We start from the raw sequence: 14408 nt of genomic DNA on the forward strand, positions 1-14408 counted from the left end.
CCAAGTCACTCTGCAGCCTCATAGCACCCTCCTCGCAGCTCACACTGCCACCCAACTTAGTGTCATCCGCAAATTTGGAGATGCTACATTTAATCCCCCTCGTCTAAATCATTAATGTATAATGTAAACAGCTGGGGCCCCAGCACAGAACCTTGCGGTACCCCACTAGTCACTGCCTGCCATTCTGAAAAGTCCCCATTTACTCCTACTCTTTGCTTCCTGTCTGACAACCAGTTCTCAATCCATGTCAGCACACTACCCCCAATCCCATGTGCTTTAACTTTGCACATTAATCTCTTGTGTGGGATCTTGTCGAAAGCCTTCTGAAAGTCCAAATACACCACATCAATTGGTTCTCCCTTGTCCATTCTACTGGAACATCCTCAAAAAATTCCAGAAGATTTGTCAAGCATGATTTCCCTTTCACAAATCCATGCTGACTTGGACCTATCATGTCACCTCTTTCCAAATGCGCTGCTATGACATCCTTAATAATTGATTTCATCATTTTACCCACTACCGATGTCAAGCTGACCGGTCTATAATTCCCTGTTTTCTCTCTCCCTCCTTTTTTTTTAAAAAAGTGGGGTTACATTGGCTACCCTCCACTCCATAGGAACTGATCCAGAGTCTATGGAATGTTGGAAAATGACTGTCAATGCATCCGCTATATCCAAGGCCACCTCCTTAAGTACTCTGGGATGCAGTCCATTAGGCCCTGGGGATTTATCGGCTTTCAATCCCATCAATTTCCCCAACACAATTTCCCGACTAATAAGGATTTCCTTCAGTTCCTCCTTACTAGACCCTCTGACCCCTTTTTATATCCGGAAGGTTGTTTGTGTCCTCCGAAGTGAATACCGAACCAAAGTATTTGTTCAATTGGTCTGCCATTTCTTTGTTCCCCATTATAAATTCAGCTGAATCCGACTGCAACGGACCTATGTTTGTCTTCACTAATCATTTTCTCTTTACTTATTTATAGAAGCTTTTGCAGTCAGTTTTTTTTATGTTCCCTGCAAGCTTCCTCTCGTAATCTATTTTCCCCCTCTTAATTAAAGCCTTAGTCCTCCTCTGTTGAATTCTAAATTGAATAGGGAAGGGGAAAATCAGCTAGGGCTTTCTCTCCTGAACCAGTTACGCCTGTTGGAAGGTTCATATGAAGATGTTGAAGCAGAATGGGATCAGGCTTGGCATTCACAATCCAAGGCCAGACGTGACCAATGGCTATCTGCGTTGCTGGCGGAATTGCACCTCAACAATTAGTCAGCACCTCAAGGAGAGGAAGGGAGCAGCTGAAAACCTCCCACTGATTTAGGACAACTAACATTCTGTTTGAAACTATAAAGGGAACAAAATCTGTAATTATTTCATTCAGTGCATACTTCACAGATTTTTTGGGGTATCATTCCATCCTGCCTCGAGGAGGTGCTTTACGTAGGAGTAGGCCAGTAAGCTCCTCAAGTCTGTTTCACCATTCAGTTAGATCATGGCTGATCTGTATCTCAACTCCATTTACCTGCCTTTGATCCATAATCCTTTGATAGCTTTACCTAACAAAAATCTATCTCTCAGTCTTGAAAATTTCAATTGACCCAGCAATCCACATCCTTTTGGAGGAGAGAGTTCCATATTTCAACTACCCTTTCGGTGAAAAAATGCTTGTTAATTTCACTCCTAAATGGCCTAGCTCTAATATTAAGACTTTGCTCCTTTGTTCTGGATTCCCCACCAGATGAAATACCTTCTCTGTATCTTCTCTCTCAAATCCTTTTACCATTTTAAACACCTCAGATCACCCCCTTAACCTTCTGAACTCGAGCGGAAACAACCCAAGTTTATGCAACCTGTCCTCATAATTCAACCCGTTAAACCCTGGTATTATGGTGAATTTACACCATACCCCCTCCAATATATCCTTCCTGCGGTGCAGTGCCTAAAGCTGAACTTTGCACTCCAGATGGGGTCTGACCAAGGCCCTGTACAACTGAAGCATAACTTCCTCCCCTTGTATTCCACCTCCCTTGAGATAAAGGCCAACATTCCATAAGAATTATGTGCAGGAGTAGGGCATTCGGCCCCTCGAGCCTGCTCCACCATTCAATAAGATCATGGCTGATCTTCGACCTCAACTCCACTTTCCTGCCCGATCTCCATCTCATGATTTCCCTCAAGTCCACAAATCTATCGATCATCGCCTTGAATATACGAAACAACTCGGCATGTGCACATCCCTTTGGGGTAGATAATTCCAAAGATTCACAACCCTCTGAGTGAAGAAATTACTCCTCATTTCAGTTTTAAATGGCTGACCCCTTTATGCTGAGACTATGCCCCCGAGTTCTAGACTCTCCAGCCAGGGGAAATAACCTCTTAACACCTACCCTGTCAACCCCCTCAGAATCTTGTATGTTTCAATAAGATCACCTCTCATTCTTCTAAACTCTAGAGAGTATAGGCTCAATCTCTTCTCATAGGACAACCCTCTCATCCCAGGAATCGATCTAGTGAACCTCTGTTGCACCACCTCCAATGCAGGTATATCCTTCCTCAGATAAGGAGACCAAAACTGTGCACAGTACTCCAGGTCTCCAAAACTCTGCACAATTGTAACAAGACTTCCTTACTTGTGTACTCCAATCCCCTTGCAATAAAGGCCAACATGCCATTTGCCTTCCTTATTGCTTGCTGTTCCTGCATACTCCTGTACAAGGACACCCAAATCTCTCTGAACACCAACATTCAATAATTTCTCACCATTTAAAAAAAATATTCTGTTTTTCTATTCATCCTACCAAAGTGAATAATTTTGGTCGGAAGAATAGACATTGGCCTTAATAGGATGTCCTATTATTAAGGGAGCAGCAGCCATCACAGTTTCCTAGCGCCATCACAGTTTCCTAGCAACACCAGCAGCTTCACTTCTACCAGTAGGTAGAAGTTTGGAAGCTCTCCTTCGCCTTGGGTAATTCGCTGTTGTACAGATTCAGAGGCATCACGGCTGCAAGACACAGCCGACCTTGCAGCCTCGCTGTCTGGATATCGGAGGTAGGTGGAAGTTTTTATTAAACACTGCAGGCTGAAATTCCTCATCATTTTCAACACACTCTCACTGCAACTCCAGGATCAGGGACGTGAGCTTTGGGGTGGATCCCCTGCACACCCCAAACAAGACCCCCATTGCTGAGGATCTGGGGCCCAGGACTCCCTATGTGGCCTTGGCCTCTTAAAAGTTTGGTGGATCTTCAGGGAGCGGTATTCCATGAGAGAAAAAAAAAGGTGTATTGGCAAGAGTTGGTGGCAATGGGGCTCCAGGTTGGGTCTTACCTGGAGACCAGAGAGGAGGTCGGGCAACAATTTTAAAACATTTTCTAGTTGTGGCAAGGAGGTCACTGAGGGCACAGTCTAGCTTTCTCCATATATCATACTTTAAAAAAAATATTATCAATTTGAATAAATATGCACATTCCTTTAAATTTCAATGCAAATTAAATAGTCCTGACTTCAAATTTCTTTTAAAAATGTTTTTACATTTTGCTCAGTTCTATTAGATTAGATTATTCATTATTTTAATATTTTGCTATCATTTCATTATCATGTCCACATTTAACTCTTACATAGAATAAAGTATGATTTTAATGTTTTCATCAGTGAGATTAGTTAAATTGACATCTTTCAATATTTATATCATCTTTGAATCTTGTTCATTGACGGTAGGTTAATGTACTCGATACTGAGCCATCGGCACAGTTTCGTGAGCTTTTGGTTACCTGTTTTAATATCTGCTTAAGAACATAAGAAATAGGTGCAGGAGTAGGCCATACGGCCCCTCAAGCCTGCTCCGCCATTTAATACGATCATGGCTGATCTGATCATGGACTCAGCTCCACTTCCCTGCCTGCTCTCTATAACCCCTTAATCCCTTATCGTTTAAGAATCACTCACTCACTCACTCACTCAACTCACTCACCACCTCACTCACATTCAATGTTCCAGTTTCCACAGCTCTCCGAGGCAGCAAATTCCACAGATTTACAACCCTCAAGAGAAGAAATTTCTCCTCATCTCAGTTTTAAATGGGCGGCCGCTCATTCTAAGATTATGCCCCCTAGTTCTAGTCTTCCCCCATCAGTGGAAACACCCTCTCTGCATCCACCTTATCAAGCCCCCTCATAATCTTATACGTTTCGATAAGATCACCTCTCATTCTTCTGAATTCCAATGAGTAGAGGCCCAACCTACTCAACCTTTCCTCATAAGTCAACCCCCTCATCCCTGGAATCAACCGAGTGAACCTTCTCTGATGTGGCTTGGTGCCCAATTTTGTTTGATAATGGTCTTGTGAAGAGCCGTGGGACATTTTACTCCTTTTAAAGGGGCTATATAAATGTAAGTTGTTGAATAATATTATACTATCAGGCACAACACAATGCAAGTTGGCAACAGCTCCGTCAAACAGCCCCACCAGGACCGAGGCTATATGTGAGTGACGGATTGTATCTTCCAACACATGGTGGGCCACACCATCAGGGTTATATATAAAGATTGTTGGAGTACTGAAATATTCTTAATAGTAACTTTATTTTATTCTTACCATGAGTAAATTTATACACAATAAACCTTGCTGCAAAATGTGCTTTTGGAAGTTTTATTCGAATATATACATGCACACACAAGATAAACTGCTACAATAGGAAGAACATATAATGTTGAATACAGACTCTACATATTTTAAGATTCATACAACAGTTTTATTTCAGGTAGTTTGTTACTATGACGTCTTTACACATAAAGACAACGCCACCCAGATAGGATAGTTACACAACTGAAACTATTACATTATTCAGGTTCTAAAATTACACTGACTGAAGTGACAGGAAGTATTTACAAAGTCTCCACACCTTCTGTATTGAGTAGGACACCCAACTTCAGAAAATCTCAATCCTAATTCATGCTGAATCCTAAACCAGGATACAATACCCTTCCTATTAAATCTCATTGTCTAGAGTTCTAATAGACCAAACCTCTCCTTATTCATTCCCATTTTGGGGAATTCCAATGGACTTCACTCCTTCACATTCACTTCTGTACTGTAAAGAATTTCCATTTGCTTTACAGAATTCCATTGGACTTCACCCTCGCATCCACTCCTGTATAGAATTTCTGATTTGAGGCCAAGATATTCTCTCATTATTCTGTTTTTAACACTCTGCACTGGATAGAATCAAGCTGCTGTTCAAGCTACAGACAGTAGCTTTGTTAGAAGCTTAATGAGCTTTGAGTAAAATATTAAGCTTTGTTTGGTGTTTTCTGTTTCTAATTCATCAAACTATGAATGAATCATCAAATTGAAAGCAGTACAAAGATATGGCAATCAGACAACATATCCGAGAGTTTAAAGAAGTTGTATCCCAAATTTAAACTATTCTAACACGATGAGGTAGTTGGGAGGATGTTGGTCCCTTCTCACTTGTGGTTACTCTGATTTTCCTGTTTATGAACTATTGCTTTCATGCAGTCTGCTGGACTGTGGGATGTTTACTGAGCTTTTGTTCAGAGCTGTTCTTGCCCTTGAGCATAGGGTGATAATGAAATGGTATTAGGAGGCATAGTTATCCAAACTTCTGTACATTACATGAAAGGGCCCTATTAAAATGTAAGTATTTGGCAAAACTATTAGTCCTTTAGTTCTTTGTCCCTCTTCCTGTTGAGAAAATGCCTGAACTCCACTTAGAACCAAAATGGCTAATTATGTACAGCAAGGTTTTCTCCCCAGTGTACATCAGATATAAAGGAAGAGAGAGAGAAATTCCAACATACTTTACAAAAGAGAAAGAGGGACTCTCCATCAACCCAACACACTTTACAGAAAGAGTAATAGAGACTCCTATAGGCCCAGCGTAGTGTGAGGGGGATCACTAACTCTCGCACTGCTTTCCTGAGAGTGGTCCAGACATTAGTTGGGTTATGTGGGCTACAGAAAAACTAGTAAAGTTGGTGCAAAGCAATGAGAGTGAGTGCACAGGAATGAATGAGCTGAGGTGCCGAGGTGGTAACACCTCAGGGCGAGTTTATGCAAAAAATAAACGAGTGACATTTGTGAGTTACAGTAGCGGAGACGAGTGATTTAGTTTTTTCTAAATTATCATGAGAAGATGTTTGCTCCTTTTTAATACAATACATATATTAGGTGGTATTCTTTTATAAAGTTTGAAATGGTGCTTTTTCTGCTTTAAGGCATGCTTACAAAGTGGGAAAGTGACACAAATATCTGTGTGCTGCTCCAGTTTGAGTGCAAAACCATAGTTGAACACCTCAATGGATAACCAGGGTCTCTTGTGCCCTGGATTTTTCAGACAGTGATTATTTAATTACGGTAGTGTAAGTGTGGCATGTATTGAACCCCTCGCTACATTGCTGCCATCTTGATCTGCCTATGGCAGTGCAATAACAGGTCAGCTCAGGTTCGTGAGAAGCCAACAGAATACCCTAAAATCCAATGAAAGATAGGACATCGTGATACATATTAAAGCTGACATTCGTAGTTACTTATCACATGGATCCAACTCCCCTGGTTGGCAGGTGATATTTCAGTACATAAAGGTAACATATGATTCATCATAGGTGGTCCCTCGTATCGAGGATGACTTGCTTCCATGCCAAAAAAGGATGAGTCACAGATGTTTCAATGAAGGACCTAATATTCCAGGTCCTGAACTACATCCTGAAGGGTGGAAGATGCCTGTGCGTGGATTTTTTTAACGTGGGGTGGCCGTTGCACACCAGCCACCACACGGGCTTGACAGAGCGAAGTCTTGGTCCAGTGGCAAGGATTAACCAAGATGACTGGAGACCAGCTCTGCTGCACGGGCCTAGTGTGCGCACATATCACAGTGTGCATCACCCATAACATGATTACACTACTTGCCAATACACAGTGGGCTCCTCCATTTCTTCTGAAACTCACGAGTGTGATGCTTGTGTTTGCATATGTACAATGCAGAGTGTAAGGGCATGTATGTAGTTTTGTCCGAGTTTCAGAGGAAACCAAAATGGCTAATTATGTACAGCAAGGTTTTCTCCCCAGTGTACATCAGATATAAAGGAAGGGAGAGAGAAATTCCAACATACTTTACAAAAGAGAAAGAGGGACTCCCCATCAACCCAGCACACTTTACAGAAAGGGAAAGACTCCCTATAGACCCAGCACACTTTACAGAAAAAGACTCCCTATAGACCCAGCACACTTTACAGAACGAGTAATAGAGACTCCTATAGGCCTTCTGGAGATATCACACGCAAGAGTCATTCACAGTAACAACTGGTTGTTGAAATCAGCTCGAATAACACGGCCACTGTTCTGTGTGTGCCTGCTGTTCACCTGACCGTATTAAATGCTGACAGATAAACCGGTGTGAGCTAATGGAGTCTTGCCTTCCTTTACAGCAGCAGAGGCAGACATACTCGCTGCAATTCCAACATCATCAGTTGTTGGTCAGCAACTGCACAAATACACCTGGTTTCATCTTTAAGATATCCTAGACTAAGAGAGGTAGTGGGAGGAGATTACAATAAAAGCAGAAGAGGAAATGGGTCCATAGAAAGCTTGTCTCCATGGTTGAATAGTTTCAGAATGGTGGAACATCATGGAGATCGAGAAAAAGCTGTGGAACTTGAATGAATAGACATCTTCAGCAGGAAAGGAAATCTGTGGCTTTCATAAAAAAGTGATAAACTCTAGAAAATGGAGCTGTTGAGTCATGTGGATGGTGGATTAGCATGTGTGTTGTGTTCAACGCTGTCACCTTGCCTGATAGCATTTTTAGATGAGAAGTATTTGATACATAATTCACATTTGATCGCAGTCTCACTCTTGTCCTTGTGCCTCTGGTGATATCTAGATAGAAGGAAACAGATTATTTTATAAGTGTGTTGCTACATACAAACCTTACAAATTACTCTGTTGGTAACTGGATGATGGCCAGGTACTGAGCCATGTGGATTAGGAGGGTCTTCAGTTCCATCCCTGAATTGTTACTGTTCGGGCTTTTACCAGATACTTTCCTTGCAGCCAAAGGCAAATGCTCTTACCTGCTATGAACCAGAGCTTTAACGTGTGTAATCTCCTATAGCACGTCTGAGGTAACCTGTTCATTGTCTCTGGATTGCTACAAAGGAATCTAAAAATTTAGAAAACCCTTTCAAGGGGTGGCAGTGGGTTGGGAGTTTTGTCCACCCCTTTCGTTTACTATTAAGCTCTGTCCCAAATCCTGGCAACTGAATCACTTAAATATTTGGGACATATGCCCTGTACCTGTGGTGGAGCAACAAAGGCATCCACCCCGTTGACGAGGCACAACTTGGAATGAAATCCTGCTGCTTGAGAGGCACCATCCAAGGCCATCATCGGTCCATAGATAAAAGGACAAACAATCCTTCATTCTCTGCAAGGAACAGAGTGGCAGTACTCTTAAGGTAATTGATAAGCTTTGGTCATTTACTTCTTGGGGCCTTCTGGAGATATCACAGATAAGAGTCATTTCCAGTAACAGCTGGTTGTTGAAATCAGTTCAAATAACACAGTCACTGTTCTGAGTGTGCCTGACAGTATTAAATGCTGACAGATAAACCGGTATTAGCTAATGGAGTCTTACCTTTGGAAACCGGTGACTGCAAGCACAATGATGAAAACACAGCCGCAGACAACAGCAACCGTTGTGGTGAGATGGCTTGAACTCTTTGGGACATTATCTATATGAAAAGATTTTAAAAATAAATCTGTTATAATGAAACAGTTGTGGGCCAGTAACTAAGTTATGATACAGAAAGAACTCAGTACCTATCAGTGATGGTGTAGCAGGCATTCTATAGTTGGAAGCTATCAATAATGGTACAGAAGGAATGCTATGAGTTTGTATCTGATAGTGTGGAATCTTGAGACACAGTAAACACAGAAAACTACACAACATGGTTCCTGGGTAAGAATTGATCAGAGCACATGGCTGTATTGTTATTACATCAGTAGTCCACTAGCTGGCTCTACAACACTTTCCCCTTCTTATTGAAGAAGTTAATCATAACAAATAATCATTGTACATGACTTGCATGGTTATACACAACTTTTGATATACATTTCTCAAATGGAACCCATTTTATGTTTCCAAATTCTACTAAAGAATTCTGTAACACAAAAAATACATGAAGTTATTTTCCGTATTTACAGATTAAACTGAACTACTGGTTTTCTGTTTCGAAGAGGGTACCTTCTTTCTTGAACAGAACTTTCCGATCTTGTTGTGGAACTTTGACTCATTCTAGGCTGAGCCTGAGGAGAGTTTCACTCCAAGGGCTGACCTTCATCTACATGTGGACTCGCTACACTTTCAGACTGTTTGTCTGCCTGGCTCAGACTTAAATTCTGACTTTCTCACAGATATGTTTCTGGTACATCTGATGTAGGATTTGCTACTTGTACTCTACACGTAACAAGACTATCTGACTCATCAGAATAAATTGAATCATCCCAACTTTCAACTCCTTTCACATCTGTAGGTAAAATATGATCAATGTGAACAAACCCAACCTGTCCATGATCAAACATCTTGACCAAATATGTGCGAGGGCCACATATCTTCACCACTCTCCCTGGTAACCACTTTAACCATTTATGGTGATGGTTCTTCACTCTAACCTTCTGGTTCAACTTCACACTTCTCTCTCTCACTCTATCTTTATCATAACTCTCTTTCTGCCTTGATTGTTTCTCTTATACTGACTGTGACAAGTTTGGCTTTAACAATGAGAACCTGGTTCATGTCTGTCGTTTGAGAAACTATTCTGCTGGTTTTCTAACAGTAGAGGTATGAGGAGTATTACGATAAGTAATCAGAAAATTTGCCAGTTTGTGGTCCAACTACAACTGTCGTTTCCTTGGATTTAGATCCAACATTTACTTGATGAGGGCACGTTTTACAAGATGCACTGTGTGTTCTGCTGCATCATTTGAAGCATGGTGGTACAGTGGAACTTTGGTATGTTTCACACCATTTCTGCTCATGAACTGTGTGAACTCTTCAGAACAAAATTGACACAATTTCCTCTGGGAGAACATATGAAAACAATCTTCGCAAATTGTAAAATGTTTTGCTTACGGTTAGTATCCACATCGAAAACACCTTTATCCACTTTGAATTGCTATCACTATGAACAATTGCTGTCCTTCTAGCTCAGCAAAATCTACATGTAGCCTTTGCCACACCCTGGGAGGCCATTTCCATGGCTGTAATGGTACTGATGGTAGTTTCTCGCTCACCGATTGACATGTTGTACACTGACTGACGATGTACTCTATCTCTTTATCTAAACCTGGCCACCATAAGTAACTACATGCAGAACTCTTGGTCAAGCACATTCCCGGGTGCTGGTCATGAAGATCTCCTAACAATTTGGATCTGAGCATATTTGTGATAACCACTCTTGTTCACCACATGATATAATCTTTATCCACTGACAAGTCATTCCTACGAATGGAGTATGCATGAATATCTTCCTCTGATACCTGGTTTGGCCATCCATTTGCTATGTAATGATATACTTTTGACATAACTGCATCACATTCGGTTGTCCTACCAATCTCCAATGTATGAGAAATAGAACACTTCTTCCTTATTGGGTATAACTTGTGATGGGGATGGCAACCTGGACATAGCATCAGCATTACTGTGATTAGCTGATCATCTGTATTCAATGTCATACCTATATGCTGACAAAATCAAAGCCCATCTCTGCATTCGGGCTGCAACTAAGGTTGGAACTGGGGACTTTGGATAAAGGATTGCTGTCAGAGGCTTATGGTCAGTTACTATGGTAAACTTATGACTAAACACGTATTTGTAAAACTTCTTAACCCTAAAAAGCAATGCCAAAGCTTCCCTTTAGATTGCGCATAATTCTGCTCACTGGCACTGAGAGTGTGTGAAGCAACAGCAATTTGTCTCTTCTCCCCACTATGTAGTACGTGAGAAATCACTGCCCCAACTCCATATGGAGAGGCATCACATGCTAGCTTGATCTCCTTAGATACATCATGGTTAATTAACATGATACTCTCTACTAACTGGCTTTTAAACTCTTTGAATGCTGTGTCGCATTCTGTTGACCACTTCCAAGGGATCTGTTTACTCAACAGCTCATTCAGTGGATGTAAAACTGTAGCCAAATTTGGGAGGAACTTTCCGTAATCATTCAAAAGACCCCAAAAATGATCAACATTCAGAGACATTCTTGAGAGTGGGTGCATTTCTGATTGCATCCATCTTTCCCTTGGTTGGATGTAAACCATCTTTGTGTACTCTATGCCCTATGTACTCCACTGAGTTTTGAAACATCTCACACTTGTGAGCAGTCACTTATACTCCGTGCTCCAATGGAATCCAATGGAATACTTCCACTCCAATAGTGTCTTGGCCTTTATTGCAAAGGGGATGGAGTACAAAAGCAGGGAAGTTTTGTTACAGCTATACAGGGTATTGGTGAGGCCACACCTGGAATACTGCATGCAGTTTTGGTTTCCATATTTACGAAAGGATATACTTGCTTTGGAGGCAATTCAGAGAAGGTTCGTGAGGTTGATTCCGGAGATGAGGGGGTTGACTTATGAGGAAAGGTTGAGTAGGTTGGGCCTCTACTCATTGGAATCCAGAAGAATGAGAGGTGATCTTATCGAAACGTATAAGATTATGAGGGGGTTTGACAAGGTAGATGTAGAGAGGATGTTTTCACTGATAGGGGAGACTAGAACTAGAGGGCATGATGTCAAGGTCAGAAGACACTCCAAATGGTAGCCTATTGAACTGATAAAGGCTAAATGAGCACTTATAGTCAAGCATGACTTGGACTCTTCAAGTTGTAGGTAGGCATTTGTTAGATCTAACTTTGAGAAGATCTGGCCACCTGTCAGCGTTGTGAACAAATCTTCTACATTTGGCAACATATTGGGTAGATTACACTCAAGAATCTGGTTTACGGTTACCTTATAACCATCACACAACCTTGCCTTACCATCTGACTTAGGTACAACAACAATGGGTGTAGCCCAATTACTCAGATCTACCTTAGAGATAATGTTCTCAGTTTCTAGTCTTTTGAGTTCTTGCTCAACTTTCTCCTTGAGTGCGTATCGTACATTGGTCCAGGATGTAGCTTGCAGTAAGTTGGTCTCGCGTCTTTCTGCACTCTGACACTCACCTTGAAGCCTTGGATCGGACTGCCTGTTTCGTGGAACAACTTTGAATACTGCTTGATGACATCATAATTTGATGCAAATTTCCACATGAAAAATCTCATTCCAATCCTGCTTCAGTGACCCCAACCATCAAGGCAGGCTTGTCTCCTGTCACTACTATGAGAGGCAAGCTCTGATACTGATCCTTGTATTTCACTGGTATGGTGACACTTCCTACTAAATGGATTTGCTCTCCTGAGTAGCCTCGCAGCTCTATCTTCGATTTCTCTAGATGATAATCATGCAGCTTGTCGCAATATAACGATTCTGGTACTACGCTCACGGGTGCACCAGTGTCAATTTCCATGGGTTCCTGCAACATCTGTTTGGCTGACGATACTTCGTATATCGCTGCTAGATACCTTCGTGCTCCTTATGACCTAAATCTTCAGAAACTCCTCGTCCCGCTGCTTCTCTTCCATGCTATGTCGTGTCTAGCATTGCCAGTCGGTTTACTCTTCTGTTGGCACGCCTTCACAAGATGCCCAGTTTTCTTGTAGTAGAAACACTGCCTTCAGATATGGACAGCTTTGAGCGATGTGTTGTCCCAGGCACCAATAGCATGATTTCAATGCTCTGTTACCATGGCCAGTTGCTGAGACCTTGAGGCCCAACTGCCTTTTACTTTAAGTGTGTAGCTGATTTACCTTGGTTGTCTGATGACTGGTAATGCCTCAAAAATCTTGGGAGTATCTGTCGGCCATATCCATTGACCTAGCTGTCTACCAAGCTAAATCAAAAGTCAAGTTAGGGGTTACAATTTACTTCTGATTTGGTCATTTTTTAACCCACAAACAAAGCGGTCATGCAAAGCTCGGTCCTGAAAGCTTCCAAAATGTCAGTGAATGGATAGCTATTTTAAAACTACAATGTACTCACTGATACCCTCATCATTTAATTGATCGCGTGTTCCAAAACAATAACTTTCAGCAATTTCCAGGGCCTCAGGACTGTAGTGCTGTTCTAACTTGGTTAGAATCTCCGTCAGTGACATGTCCTCGGGCGTGGCGGGAACAAGCATATTTTTCAGGGGTTCACACACCTTGGGACCTGCTTCAGTCAGGAAAATAGCTCGTTTCCTTTCTAAAAATTGCCCGGTTACGGTTTACATCATCGGGGACTTCGACGATACTATTTGTGGTGAAAAACATTCCTAGCCGCTCCACATATGCTCTGAAAGTCTCTCATAGAAACATAGAAACATAGAAAATAGGTGCAGGAGCAGGCCATTCAGCCCTTCTAGCCTGCACCGCCATTCAATGAGTTCATGGCTGAACATGAAACTTCAGTACCCCCTTCCTGCTTTCTCGCCATAACCCTTGATCCCCCGAGTAGTAAGGACTTCATCTAACTCCCTTTTGAATATATTTAGTGAATTGGCCTCAACTACTTTCTGTGGTAGAGAATTCCACAGGTTCACCACTCTCTGGGTGAAGAAGTTTCTCCTCATCTCGGTCCTAAATGGCTTACCCCTTATCCTCAGACTGTGACCCCTGGTTCTGGACTTCCCCAACATTGGGAACATTCTGCATCTAACCTGTCTAAACCCGTCAGAATTTTAAACGTTTCTATGAGGTCCCCTCTCATTCTTCTGAACTCCAGTGAATACAATCCCAATTGATCCAATCTTTCTTGATAGGTCAGTCGTGATGGGACTTACCCAAGCACCCTATTATTCCCAGAGGCGCGGCCATCTGGAGTCTGGCAACCTCGACAGTCCAGCCTCATGGCACTCAGAATTTACCTTGGATTTTCAGTTTTTCTGTAAAACGAAGAACCTCTAACAGACCCTCCGTCAATTCGCAGGATTATCCTCCAACAAAAATTTCAGTTGGGAAATCCAAGATCCCATCTTCATCACAAAATTCTGTGGTATCTTGAGACACAGTAAACGCAGAGAACTGCGCAACATGGCTCCTGGGTAAGAACTGAGCAGAGCACATGACTTTATTATTACATCAGTAGTCCCATCATCAGAGGCAATCCCTCGAAATGAGGATGACTTGCTCCCACGCCAAAAAAAGGCTGAGTTCACTGGTGTTTCGAATGAAGAACCCAAACTACATCCTGAAGGGTGGAAGATGCCTGTGCGTGGATTTTTTTAACGTGGGGTGACCGTTGCACA

General features: G+C 42.0%; 1 protein-coding gene across 1 annotated transcript in view; it reads right to left on the reverse strand.

Moving 5' to 3' along the window:
- Nucleotides 1–6876: 6876 nt before the first annotated feature.
- The window catches only part of epx (eosinophil peroxidase), a 158668-nt gene continuing 151136 nt past the window's right edge, over nt 6877–14408 (reverse strand). Inside the window, exons 15-16 of the mRNA XM_070898665.1 lie at nt 8655–8751; nt 6877–7897 (exon numbers count right to left, since the gene is read on the reverse strand). Of these exons, the coding sequence (XP_070754766.1) occupies nt 7759–7897; nt 8655–8751 (236 nt within the window). The 3' untranslated portion in view covers nt 6877–7758. The remainder of the gene's footprint in view (nt 7898–8654; nt 8752–14408) is intronic.

Source organism: Pristiophorus japonicus, chromosome 14 (assembly GCF_044704955.1).
Source record: "Pristiophorus japonicus isolate sPriJap1 chromosome 14, sPriJap1.hap1, whole genome shotgun sequence".
NCBI lineage: Eukaryota > Metazoa > Chordata > Chondrichthyes > Pristiophoridae > Pristiophorus > Pristiophorus japonicus.